Here is a 13,598-nt window from a genome sequence, read left to right as displayed (position 1 = left end):
TGGAGCCCGCAACCCCCAGACCAGTGGGTCTCCTTAACCAGCTCCCCTTAAGGACTTGCCTGGCGGTCCAGTGGTTAAGACCGCGCTTCCAATGCAAGGGGCACAGGTTCCATCCCTGGTCGGGGAAATTCCGCGTGCCACGCGGTGCAGCCGAAAAAACAACCAGCTCCCCTTAGATATACCACGTGCTAATCAGTCCATCGGTAGAGTCAGATGCCATTTGCACACCCCCAGCGCTGGGGTGCTCACCTGCCTTTCTCTCCTTAATAGCCTAGTTAGAAAAATACCCATGAGCAACTCCATCTACCATTGGTCACTTCCTGAGTGCCAAGGACTGTGCTAGGCCCCATACTTTCATTATTCTGTTTAATCCCCACAACAGACCTATGAGGATAGGTGCTTCTTGTTGGGTTTTTTGGGGGTTTTTTTTTTGCGGTACGCGGGCCTCTCACTGTTGTGGCCTCTCCTGTTGTGGAGCACAGGCTCTGGACGCGCAGGCTCAGCGGCCATGGCTCACGGGCCCAGCCGCTCCGCGGCATGTGGGATCTTCCCGGACCGGGGCGCGAACCCGTGTCCCCTGCATCGGCAGGCGGACTTTCAACCACTGTGCCACCAGGGAAGCCCTAGGTGCTTCTTTTATTCCCATTTTGAGGAGGAAGGAATGAGGCCCAGAGAAGTTGGGTGAGCTGCCCTGGTGTCACAGGCTGTAACAAGGGGACAGACCTGGTGTTTGAACCCAGGCTGTCCGCTCTCTGGCCACTACCCCGACACTCCCCTCTCCATGGCAGGAAGGAAGCAGGGCTTGGACACTGCCCTCTGGCTCTCTGGAGCCTTTTGGGGGCTGCCTCCTTCTCTGAGAAGGGTCGAAACAGCTGGGGGGGGGGGCCGCTTCGCCCTTCTCTGCGGGGGTGGGCTAACACAACTGATACGAGCATCATGCTTAAACGGAACCATTTAATTGGTACGTTCGTCCTCAGTATTCTGGAGTCCCTATTAAAAAAGAGGAAAGGAAAAGGTCAGCACTTTGTGCATTCCCCGGGAGAATTCAGGGAAGATGGCACAGCTTGGGAAAGCTGCAGCCTCCTCCTAACTGGGGAATTTTTATCTCCTTAATCCCAAGCTCACTAATTATTATTATTATCGTTACTATGCATTTATCAGGCACTTCTCTGTTGACGAGTTTCGCTGTTTTTATTATTAGCCCGTCCGTGCGGGAAAGGGATTGATCCCAGGGTGGTGGGCAGAGCCCCAGCCTGGGAGGCAGAGAGGGGATGTGGTCCATTCCCAGGCCCCCTCACTGTGCCTCAGCCTCCCCCCATGCAGGGGATGGGGCCTGCCCCCTTGCTCTGAGGGGCACCTTGGGGGGTGGTCCGCGGCTCAGCCCTGTTGTGCCGGCATTCACCCCAGGCCAGGGTCTGTGCTGGGGTCTGGGGTAAGTACCAAATTAAGAAAACTAGGCCCTGCCTTCAGAGTTTTAGGTTGAGTCAGAAAGAAAGAAGAGACCTGTAAGAAACTAAATGAGGGTGTTAAATCAGAGGCTTAGCATGGTTGGTCCTGGAAGGAGTTCCTGTCTGGTGCCTGGAGGACTAGCTTCCAGCCCTGTCTCTGACACTAGTTTGCTGGTCACCCTGGGTAGGTCCACTTGCCCCTCGCTGAGCTTCAGCCTTCTCAACCCCTGGGTGAGATTCCCTGGGGCTGGTGAACCATGGAGGCTCCAGGCCACATCCCTGGGAGTGGGATTTCTCATCTCCCTGGGGTGGAGTGGGCCCAGGATCTGCTAACCAGTCCCAGGCAGCTGTGGGAGAGGCTTTGGAGAAGTTGCTACCGTCCAGAGCTCGGGTACCTTCATAGCCATGTCCCTTGGAGTCAGCAGCCTGGACCAATCCGCCCGACCCCTGCTCTGCCCCAGACTGGAATGAGGGCACTCTTGTGATGCGCTCAGCTGTGACTTCTAGAAGGCCCCCGGGTTTGGTCCTACAGGCGTCAGACCCTGTAGTAGGAAAGGAGCGCCTGCATTTCCCTCTGGGCCCTCACTGCCCCAGCACCTACACGGGGCATCCAGCCAGATGTTCGGGCTGCTTCCATTTCAGTGCGTCTTTTCTGACGTACCCCAGAAAGAAGGCCCTTGTCACCCCTGTGTGTACTGGACAGACCAGAGGCCCTCCGGTGAGTGAGCCCAGGCTGGGGTTACTAATAGCCCTTTCAGCAGGTGGGACAGTGAGGCCCACGAAGCTCAGGGGCTGGGCTACAAGGTGAGGTCGTGGCAGAGGTGGGATCAGAAGTGCATCCCACATACCCCTGGGCAGCACAGCCCTCCTTCTGAACCCTCCCCAGTCCAGGGCTCAGCCAGGGTCCCCCTCGTGCCCCAGCCCCCAAAGCCAGGCCCCCTGCCCAGCCCCCAGCCCGGGGGAGGGAGGGGTGCACGGCGTGGGCAGGTGGAACAGGGAGGACGCTTCTGCCTGAGGAGCTGCTTTTAACATCCCAGACGCTATTGGTTTGCCTCAGTGGGCTTGCTGCCTCTCTTCATCCCCGACAATCTGTTCCTCTGTCTTCTCACATATATATAGATCCCCCCTCCCTCAACTGTAAGCCTTCTCCCACCTTTCCATCTTCTCTCTTCATCACGTGGGAAGGAAGGCTCTGGAAGTGGCAGATCCGAGCAGCCATGGGGGAGGCCGTTTGGCAGGGGTAGGAAGGGCCCAAGCCAGCAGAGCTTCCCCCCTTGGGCGGGCCCCTTTCTGCTTTCCTTTTTACTTTACCTCTCCCGCAGCACCCTGGGAGGAGGTGGAGTCAGGCTCGGGAGGTGGACAGAGACCTGGGTCCCAGACCGTGGCCGTGGGCAGCTCCTGCCTGCTGCCCTCCTCTCCCCGTGGGGATGGGGCTGGGCCAGAACCCAGACCCGACCTGACCTTTGGGGACTGGAAAAGTAGGCTCCCCAGATGCCCTTCTGTGCAGTGGGCATATTCACTGGAGCTGTGGTTCCCAGACATCTGTAGAATACCAGGTGGTGCTGCTTTCTTTCTCTTGTTTCAGTGTCTCACTGGAAAATGCAAAGCATACCCACAGATAGAACAGTGTACAGAGCTCCCAAGTACCATCCCCAGCTTTGGTAGTTTCTGAACTTGTGACCAAGCTTGTTTCATCCAAACCTTCAACTCACTCCCCAACACCACTGAATCCCTTTTTTTTTTTTTTTTTTTTTTTTTAAGCACAATCTCTAAAAAGTTGACCCACCTAGTTAGTGTCCCCATTTCCCCAGTTGTCTCATGAATGACGTTTTCTATATCTGGCATGGTCAGATAGGAGTCCATGTAAGAGCCACACACTGTACTGGGTCCCTTCGGTCTTACTCTGTTGATTTTCCCTGTGTAGTTTATTTGTTGAAGATACTGGGCCGATGTAGTTGGGTTGCTGCATCCTGGCCACAGCCTCAGGAGGTGGCATCAGACTCTTGGGCATGGGTCAACTAGATTGTGAACGACTCCCCGGGTGAATCATGTATAACAACCAGGCAACTGAGGGGGGCGCTGCTTGGAGCACCCCACGCGGCAGGTGTCTCTGAAGTCAGCTAGAGGAGGGAAGCTGAATTGCACGTTCTGGCCCTGACTCTGCTTCCGTTGGGCCATGTGACCTTGGGCAACTCTCCTCCCCTCTCTGGACTTGTGGTTTTCCCATCTGTATGGTGGAGCTAACGCTGCTGACCTCAGGGGTTTATGTGAGGGTCAGATGGGCTCCTGTGAGCTGTGAGGTGCTGTGCGGGGTCTTAGTGGGTGTGTGGACTGGGAGTGAGCTGGGAGTGCCCTGGGCAGCTAGAATGGCCTCTGACTGTGCCCAGCCACCCCAAGCTCTCTGGACCCCTTGTCTTATAAAACCCTCCCCTACCCACCTTCCCCTTCCTCTTCCCCTGGCCAAGCCTTTAATCACTGGGGGGGTGTGTTTTGTTTTTGTTTTTCAAGGTGATTAAAACCCCTCTGATTTTTGTCGACCCTAATCGTAGTCCAGCTGGCCCAGCTGCTACCCCCGCCCAAACCCAGGCTACAAGCACCCCGAGGAAGGCCCAGGCCTCAGAGAGCACACCCAGGAGCTCCTCTGAGAGTGAGGATGAGGACGTGATCCCCGCTACGCAGTGCTCGACTCCTGGTGAGCACAGGCCCACTGTGCAGGGCTGACTCCCCTGCTGCAACTGCCAGACACACGCACACACACCCGCGTGCACACACACACACCCCCACTGGGCTGGCTCAGGAGAAGTAGCTGCTGGGGCTTCTCTGTGCTGGCTCCAAAGGGTAGATCCCAGACCAGAGGCTAGAAGCTGCAGGGACCAGGTTTGTAGTATAAGGAAGAGCTTTGTAACAACTGACTGACTGAACGTGGAGAGGGCTGTGAGGTAGTGAGCCTTCCGTTCCTGGTGGCATGTAAAGGGGAGGGGTTAGGTAATCCCTAAACAGAGACATGTAGGGAAGGATTCCTGGAGATAGGACCAGATCTGGGATTTCTTTGACTTTTTTTTTTTTTTTTTTGCGGTACGCGGGCCTCTCACTGTTGTGGCCTCTCCCGTTGCGGAGCACAGGCTCCGGACACGCAGGCTCAGCGGCCATGGCTCACGGGCCCAGCCGCTCCGCGGCATGTGGGATCTTCCTGGACCGGGGCACGAACCCGTGCCCCCTGCATCGGCAGGCGGACTCTCAACCACTGCGCCACCAGGGAAGCCCTTCTTTGACTTTTGACAATCTGTGATTCTAACAGTGATAGCAAGAAAATGGTTAATTACTATTATTATTACTAGAACACTTTTTAATGAAGATGTTAATACCTGATCTTGGTAGCCTAATTAAGAAATGCAGATTAGCACAAAAGAAAAAACCTCACTTGGAATCCCACTGTCCAGAATAATTACTGTTAACATTTTACAACTATTAACTTTGCAAAAACCTAAGATAACGCCATGTGTTTTTAGTGAGACCACACCGTACACACGCTCAGTAATCTTTTTTTGGTATGTTGTGACGTTACACATTTACAGCACGATGCCTGCTGGCTACAGAGTGGTCACTGGGGTGGGATCCTGCAGTTCGCTTAGCCAGCACCACGTTGGAGGAAGCTGAGCGTTTTGTTTGGGGTGTTTGGCTGTCATGAACAGTGCTGCAGTGAACATGTGTAATCGAGCCTCTGCACATGACCAAGGCTATCCTCAAGAGAGACTGTTTTACATGCGCGGAGAGTCACGTTTGGCTCCAGTGCTCTGCCTGTTGCTCAGGGGGAGCGGCCTGGCCAGCGGCGGGGGCTGGGGGGGTGGCTGAAGGTGGCGAGGACAAGGCCTGGGGTGACAGCCACAGCAGTCGTGTCATCTCCCTGTCATGGTGGAGGCAGTGGCAGATCCTGCCTGGAAGGCTCGGGAGGGGATTTAACGGGCTTCTACCACAAAGGCCCGGGCACCGCTCAGGATGGGCTGAGAGATTGGGTGTTGCTCCTCCGGGGAGGCCACGGGCTCCTGTGCCCTGACGCAGCCCCTCCCGCTCCGTCTCAGCCATTAGGACCAGCGTGGCAACTGTGCCCACGGCCCACCCCAGGGCAGCCCTCAGAGCCAGCATGGTGGGGGCCGGCAGCAGTGAGGACACCAGTCGGGTGTCTGAAGGCAAGAAACAGGAGACGCCAGCCACTCAGGTACCCGGCGGACCGGGGGGCGCTGTGCGGGCTAGCAGGGCTGCGGGGCTCCCTCCACTGCCCCCACTTCCCCACAGGGCTTCTGGGTGGCAGCGCAGTTGCTTTCACCCGCCCCCTCGAAGCCAGAGCCTTTCCTGGCCTGGCCGCAGCCCTGATCCAAATTAGCCTTGCGTGATCTGGCACGTGGCGCCCGGGCAGAGCCAGCCCTGCTCCCTGAGTCCCTCAGCAGCTTTTTCAACAATGTCAGGCCTTTGGTTTGTTTTTTCTCTCCCGGTTTGAAGAAAAGTTTCCCGTTGTCAGTGTTTGTCATAGTGACCATGAGCGTTCTTTCCAGCCTTCACGGATTTCAGTGCATTTTTATTTATTTGGTCCTTGCTGGAACTTAAAAACCGGGCAGGGGAGAGTTAATGGCTCATCATCCAAATGATGAAACTGAGCACCACGCCCTCAGCAAGAGGGTCCAGACGTGACCAGGATCAGGCAGGGTCAGAATCGGGGCTCCTGCGTTCCAGTCCATTGCTCTCGGGGCTGTAGGGTTTGTTTCCCTGACCCCTTGTGCCCACCCCTTTTTTCTGAGAAGGCAGGGGGAGGGAGAGCTGGGGAGGCGGCAGCAGGACTTGGGCACCTCCACTCAGAGGGGCTCATCACGAGCTACAGCTCAAAAAGAGCTTCCTGGGAGCATGGGTGCTGAGTGGGTGGCTGGCTTGTGGTCACGGCACCCAACAACCTGCATCCATTTGGCCGTTCAGCCAGCAGATGGTGCTGAGCATCTGTCCATGTGGGACACTGAGGATCCAACAGGAAGAAGACAAGGAGGGTCCCTGCCCTCGTGGAGTTCCCAAGGCGGGGGTCGGCCATTAAACAAGGAGACCAGAAGTTAAAGTACTCACCAACTAGGGAACCGGGGGATGACCTGCTTTAGAAAGGACGGGCCGGGGTGGCCTCCCAGAAGAGGCAGCACTGAGGCTGGAGAAGCAGCCAGCCTGGGCGAGCTGGGGAGCCCTCCAAGCAGGGAGACCCAGGTGCAGGGACCTCTGGGAAGCACTTGGGGGTTGGAGAGCTGGAAGAAGCTGGGGCGGAGGGGCCAGGCCTGACAACGCATGGTGAGGACCTGGTGAGGGCCGCAGGGGGAGCCTGGAGGTTTCAGCGAGGGATCACACCCAGGTTTTGTTCCGTTCCGTTCTCTGTCCTTGGCCGCTGCCGTGTGTGGGAAGCAGGAGTGGCACCAGGGAGACCGTTAAGGAGGCTGTTACAGCCACGAGGCTAGAGGCGCAGATTGAGGGGTGGGGCCTCCGGTGGAGCCTGAGCTGCTTCCCTCCCCTGGGCTGGGAGCTGTCTTTGGACCTCTGAGAACGCTATGATTAGCTCATAACCTGAAGCCTGGCACCATTTTCTGCCCAGATGGTGGCGTTGCCCCTTTGCCCCTCAGTCCTCCACTCCAGCCCCAGGTTCCTCTTGCAGCTACAGGTCCCCTTCCACCCCAGCCAGACAGGATCTGACCAGGCTGTGGCATGGTGGCATCCCCGGAGCTTGGGAGTCTCAGGGCTGCCTTTGGCTGTCCACAGGTGACAAAGAGGAACCCAGCTCACCTCCCGCTGACCCAGGCTGCCCTGAAGGTCCTTGCCCAGAAAGCCAGTGAGGCCCAGCCTCCTGCTGCCAGGACCCTGTCTTCAAGTGGGGTGAGCTGGGGAGCTGGGGGCCAGGCCCCACTCTGGAGGGGACGGTCATCAGAGACCGCAGAGGGTAGAAGGCAGGGCCCAGGCAGGGGCCTGAGTCCCAGCACCAGCACTTACCAGCACTGGCCTTAGCACACACGCTTACCTCCCGGGCTTCTGCTGCCCGTCTTAGAGAGTTGTGGGAGGATTAAATGAGGCCTGTGTGCGAAGCAGCTAACACGGTGCCTGGCCCTTAACTGAGGTGTTCAGTAAGCACCAGATCTTATTTCCCCTAATTTTTCCTTTCACCCTTTCTCCTCTCACCAAATTAGACCAACAGTGCTCGGGGAACACTGCCCATGACGAGTCCCCAGAGCACCCCCACGCAGGCCAGAGGGGCCAACAAGCTCAGAAAGCCTGAGGTTCCTGCAACCCAGCGGGCCATAGCCACTCCCTCGGGACGCCCCAAGGCCAAGGCCTCTGGGACCTCAGATGACAGCAAGGACAGCAGTGGCAGCTCTTCAGGGAGTGAGGACGATGCTGAGGGGCCCCAGGTGGCCCCATTGACCCACAGGCCAGGTGAGGGTCCTGGGAGGAAAAGGCTGGGGGACCTGGTGGAGCCCTCGCCTCAGGCCTCTGCTTTGTATCTCCACTTGTTCTGCGGCTTTGGCCTAGCCATCCCACACAGGTTCTCAGTTTACCCAGCTGCACAACCCCACAACAGAGTTGGTCCACGTGATGTTAGAGGCCTTCCTACTTGGCTGTTTGGCCACTCCCAGCTTTTTGGTATCAAGCTCCCCTAACTGAGGCCCCAAAATCCCAGGGCCATGCCTCCCTTGGGAATTAGAAGGTTTTGGCATTCAGGTGTCTCACTTGGAATGCTGTGAATAGCAGTAGACCTTGGAAGGGAGCAGATGACGCCTTGGGGGGGGAGGGGGAGGCACATACACAGGGACCAGGCCATCCTGGGGCCCTCCTGAGGGCTCCGGCCTGTCTAGCTGGCACAGGGTACCTGGGACTCCCAGTAGGATACCTGTGCTTCTCCAGTAGGTCCGGCCCCCTCCAGGAGGGAGACGTTGGTGGAAGAGACCACAGCAGACTCCAGCGATGATGAGGTGGTGGCACCTTCCCAGGTAACCGCGAGGGAAGGGGCTGGCAACCTTGGGGGCCTTGGGGCAGGAGCCCCAGGCCAGGCTCTCGCCCACCTATGCAGTTGTAGGCCGAGGCCACGCCCTGGCTCATGGGTCTGGGCTCTTCCTTTTCCCAAGGGCCCTGGGCAGGGCCCTGTCCGTGTGGAGCCAGGCTGGCTCCTGCCCCGAGGCCCCTTTTCGGCATAAAGTCGTGAGCAGCGGACTCTTGGAGTCTGTAGACAGGGCTTACCTTGATTTAGGTGATCCCCATATAAAAACGCTCTCTAACAGATGGGGCTTCTTTTAAGGTTATCACCTGTACGTAGCAAATGCTAGTAGTGCTTTTCCATTTGCGTTAGTAAGAAGAAGTTTCCTTTTTAAATGTGCCTGTTCAAACTACGTATTAATTAAAATAGTGCAGGAGGTACTCACAGAGGGCTGGTGTGCCCACCACCCAGTAGGGCTGGCCCAACCCTTGGGGTCCCTATGCTGGTGTCCTCATAGCAGGCCATACACTGCTGGGCCTCTTCACACTGGGCTTCTTCAGTCTCTCCTCTCAGGTTATGTGACCCCTGGGCTGACTCCGGCCAGTTCCCAGGCTTCAAAGGCCACTCCCAAGCCAGACCCCAACCCCTCGGTTTCCTCTACTCCGGCCACCAGAGATGCCCCAGACGGCAAGCAGGAGGAAGTGGAGCCCCAACAAGCAGCAGGCACCATGTCCCCTAAAACAGGTGAGTCGAGGGCTGCAGGAAGGACACAGCAGGATGTGGAAGGACAAGGCAGGGGCCCCTTTCCCTCCCTCAGGAGCCGTCCCACCAACATGGTCCTGTCTGCCAGCAGGGCCTCCCCAAGTGAGGCCTGGTACCCCTGCATCAGGCCTGGAGGTGCTCATGAAAGGGCAGGGGCCTGCACCCGCGGGGCTGGCTGCTGTGGTCTAGGGCAGCCTGGAGGTTGGGTTATCCAGCCCTGTGGGATGCTGATGCCCCTGGTAGGGTGACCCCTGCCTTAGAGGAGGTGCACCTTGACTTTCAGGGCAGGCCTTGGCTCTCTCTAGCTGTCCGTGTTGACTTTTCTTCCTAACGGGTAGGCTCATGGTACGGGACGTCGGGACTCAGGGTTGCTCAGACAGAAGGTGGGGCCACGTTTGGAGAAGTCTTCAGCACATGGCGACGACCCCCAGGCTATGGACTGACGTTCTCTAAAGCCTCAGACGAGCCCCTGGCCTCTCTGGACCTCAGCGCCTTAACCAGACAGGGCAGGGGTTGATGCATCCATTGATGTCACGTAGAAAATGGCACGTGGAAAATGGTCACGCAGTGTTTGGAGGGCAGACTGGAGTGCTCAGGTCACCTGGCCTAGGGCATCAGCCACCGCTGGCTGTGCCAGTGCTATGGGACATTTAGAGGGTACACCTGAGACAGCTCTAGGGGTTCCCTGGCCTTGGTGTTCTAAGGTGTTTGGTAGACAGGAAGCAGAGAAGTGGGCTGCAGGGAGAGAGGTTGCTGAGGCACCCTGTGCCCTCCTCAGCTCCCTTCTCTAGCCGACTCCTGTCCTTGCCAAGAAGCACCAGAGGACTGAATTGGGCCTCCGTCTGTCCTGCAACCCACTCTGCCCACCACCCCTGGCCCACTAGGGCTCTGGAGCCAGAGCTGCTGCAGGGCCCACTGCACACTGCCGGGAACAGCCCTCTCCTCCCCACGTGGAGCAGGGCCAAGCCACCAGCACCTCCCCGAGCCCAGGGTGTCGGCGCACTTGTGCTGTGAGGCCCCGAATGGAGCTGAGACCTGCCAAGTCACCTGTGAAGTTGGGGCGACGTCAGGACATATGCTGAGTCCCACACCCCCCAGTCCCTGGGCTTTTCGTGCAGCTTGCCTGGTGCCGGGTCAGCAGAGGAGTCATTGCTCACTTTCTTCCCCAGCCTTCTTCTCTTTGTGAGAGGCGGGTGTGACAGGGAGACATTTTAGAGGGGGCTGTGGAAGGTTTTTCACACGTGTAGCCAGCATACAATTATCAAAGGAGAGCAGAGGCGTGGAAAATTCTAAACAAAGGCTGCAGCAGGAGTCGCTCTGGCAGGCAGTAAACCTGCTTAGTCAGCCACCATGTGCATGTTCACTGCATCTAGCACCCCCAGGCCACACCACCTGGACCCCTGACCACGGAGGGCCTGGGCCCACTGTGCGCAGATGGGCTTGAGTTGACTGACCGCGTGGCCTTCGCTTTTATTATGAGTCTGTGATTTAGAATGGGGGTGAGGGGGCTCACAGTTCATCTAACCCCTCATTTTACAAATGGGGAAACTGAGTTTGGTTGTCGGACCCAGAACCCAGGCCTCCTGCCTCCCAGCGCTGGACTCCTGACTGGTAGATACTATCCCTATCCTGACGGTTAGATTCTTTGATTTGTTGGTAGATTTCAAGCCCATTGATGAACATTCTGGAGTTAATTTCCATCCCCAACCTGAACTTGAGTTTTTAGTGTGAGGAGACAAGAAAAGAGCTCTAAGTTAGAAGCTGGCAGAGAGGCGTGAGCCGGGGACCCAGCGGGGCCCCGCCATCCCCCTCTGTACTGCACCAGAGGAGGTCAGGTCTGCGCTGGAGCCCCTTGACTTTCATTCCACGAGAGGTCTATTTCCTGATTCTCTCAGATCCGTGACCCCGGGTCCTCTCTCCATAGGCAGAAGAGAGGCTAGCGCCACACCTCAGAAGACCGGGAAGGGGCCCAGGAGCCCCCAGACCTCCATGCAGGCGCTGCAGAGCGACATCACCCGGCGCCTGCTGAGCGAGCCCTGGCCCCTGAGTGAGGCGCAGGTGCAGGCGTCGGTGGCGAAGGTGTTGGCGGAGCTGCTGGAGCAGGAGAAGAAGAAGGCCATGGGTGCGGCCAAGGAGGGTAGCCGGAAGGGCCGCCTGGGCAACAAGCGGAAGCTCTCCGAAGACCAGACAGCCGCCGGTGCCCCCAGGAGCAAGAAGAAGAAGCAGCTGGGGGCTGGGGATGGCGGGGAGTGTGCGGTCTCCCCAGAAAAGGCCCCCAGGACTTCTAAGGGGAAATCCAAGAGGGACAAAGCGAGTGGTGACATCAAGGAGAAGAAGGAGAAGGAGTCTCCCGGCTCCCAAGGGGCCAAGGAGAAGCCAGAAGGGGAGCCGGGGAAGGTGAAGGGTGAGGGGGGAGACCAAGGCAATCCAAAGAGCAAGAAGGAGAAGAAGAAAGCCGACAAGAGTAAGTGCCCAGTGCAGTCCCGGAGCACGTTCCCCAGCCCCGCCGAGCGCTGTCAGTCACCTCCCGGGCAGGCAGCCCCCAGCCAGCACAGAGATGTGGCTGAGCATGGCTTGTCCATGGTGGGCAGGATGGGCAAAGCCAGCACCAGGTGCTGGAGCACAGGGCCACCGCTGCTGAGAAGGTGCTCACGGCTCCAGGGCGTGTGCCCACGGAGCCCGTAGCTCCCTCACAGCAGCCACCGCCACGCGCACTTGCAGCTCAGACCCCTGCGATCCAGGCTCCTGGACAGCAGCCGCCCCTCAGCGCGCTCTGCACTGGTCTCCACCTGCGGCAGGGCTGCCTTTAACCCTCACTCCGGCCCTGTATGATGGGTGATAACTCATTCCCATTTACAGGTTGAAAGGGTCTTTTTAAAATAAATGTGTAGAAGTTTTACAGAGTGAGTTAAAGGAAAATGGTAATAGTCCAGATGGTCCACGGATGGAGCAGAAATCACGAGGCTGTCCTGAGGGCCAGGGCAGGTGGTCGCAAAGGCCTATGGACCTGTGCTTTGACGGCTCCCCATGGTGTGGGGCATCGGGAGGGGAGAGCTCCAGGGCCCCTGGAGACTCGCCCCCTGTGTCTCTCGACATTGACGCCAACATTTAAGACTAGCACCTGTTGTTTAACAAGTTTACTTTCTTCCCTTAGAAAAAAAAGACAAGGAAAAAAAAGAAAAGAAGAAGAAAGCAAAAAAGGCCTCAACCAAAGACCCTGACTCACCATTGCAGAAGAAAAAGAAGAAAAAGGTAGAGTGAGTTCCTGAGGAGTCTCAGGCGCGAAAAGGGGGCCCAAACCCAGTCCCCAGGGTGAATGTGATCAGCCCCAGCCTCTGCATGTCAGGGTAGGGGTTCGTGTGGGCCAGACCTGGTCCCTGTGCCCCTTCCATTCTCAGGGTCCAGAACGGGGGCTTGTGCGTTATGATACACTAGAGAAGAGCTAGGGGTGGGGCGTCACCCTGAGGGGCATGAGGTCTGTGCACATGGGCACCATGGAGTGGCCCTATCTTGCCTGTGAGATAGAAGGATATTCTTATGACAAGTGAAGAAAGCAGAGCCCCCCAGGTGGGCAGGGAGGCCAGGTAGGCTGTTGCAGGTTTCCAGGTGAGAGGAAACGTTCCCTGGCATGTGTGTGCCCCAGCGGGCAGGGCATCCCCACGACAGAAACACACACAGTCTGCTTCATGCATGTCAAGGGCTGATTGCCTGGCGAGGGGGCCCTCAGTGCCTTATACTCAGGCGCAGTTCTCACCGTGGCCAGCAGGGCTTCAGCTGTGGTCAGAAAAGCTGAGCACCTGCTGCTGCAAAAAGTCCTGAGCTCCTTCCTCCAGAGCACACGGGGGCCGCCATCCCTACCCTCGGGATCTCTGTATGCCCAAAATCTGTTCTGGGGGAGCCACGAATCCTCAGGAGACAACTGTCACATCCCCTCCTGGTGGGGGCAGCGTGGGTGGGGAGATGCTTCAGGTACAGGAGCCTCTCATACGTACTTCTCTCTTCACAGAAGAAGACGGCAGAGCAGACTGTCTGAGGGACACCAGGCGGCAGGTGCACTTCCTGACCCGGGAACCCCCGCTGACCATCTGCTCCCCGGGGAGAGTGGGAGGGCAGGCCCAGCATTCACCGTGGTTCCGGGGAGCTAGACTGGGCTTCGTGGGTAGGCCCTGAAGGGAAGGGGGTTTGGTGAAAGAGGTTGCATTCCTCAGGGTCAGCGGGCGATGCCGGGAACCAGAGCTGTAGAATCAGAAGCGTCCGGGACAGTCCTGGCAGTGACCGACACTGAGTGTGCAGTGGGAGGTGGGCACTGGTCTGGTGCCTCTGTACCTGAGGATAAGGCTTGAGGTCGGGGACAGCTCAGTCTCTCCCTTGCCACTGCCAGTTCCTTTTCCTTATGATTT

General features: G+C 57.8%; 1 protein-coding gene across 20 annotated transcripts in view; it reads left to right on the top strand.

The window, feature by feature from the left end:
• Positions 1-13,598, top strand: part of TCOF1 (treacle ribosome biogenesis factor 1) — a 40,871-nt gene that overhangs the window by 24,814 nt on the left and 2,459 nt on the right. For 3 of the 20 annotated variants that reach the window (XM_032625399.1, XM_032625395.1, XM_032625394.1), the window contains 9 exons: positions 3,957-4,140; positions 5,528-5,664; positions 7,230-7,343; positions 7,652-7,898; positions 8,367-8,452; positions 8,997-9,180; positions 11,123-11,662; positions 12,353-12,450; positions 13,205-13,248. In XM_032625399.1, the coding sequence (XP_032481290.1) occupies positions 3,957-4,140; positions 5,528-5,664; positions 7,230-7,343; positions 7,652-7,898; positions 8,367-8,452; positions 8,997-9,180; positions 11,123-11,662; positions 12,353-12,450; positions 13,205-13,231 (1,617 nt within the window). In that variant the 3' untranslated portion in view covers positions 13,232-13,248. The other 17 variants (XM_032625397.1, XM_032625393.1, XM_032625391.1 and 14 more) reach the window with 12 other exon arrangements.

The sequence above is a fragment of the Phocoena sinus genome, chromosome 3, assembly GCF_008692025.1.
Source record: "Phocoena sinus isolate mPhoSin1 chromosome 3, mPhoSin1.pri, whole genome shotgun sequence".
Taxonomy (NCBI): domain Eukaryota; kingdom Metazoa; phylum Chordata; class Mammalia; order Artiodactyla; family Phocoenidae; genus Phocoena; species Phocoena sinus.
This window is presented reverse-complemented; position numbering and strand designations above follow the sequence as displayed.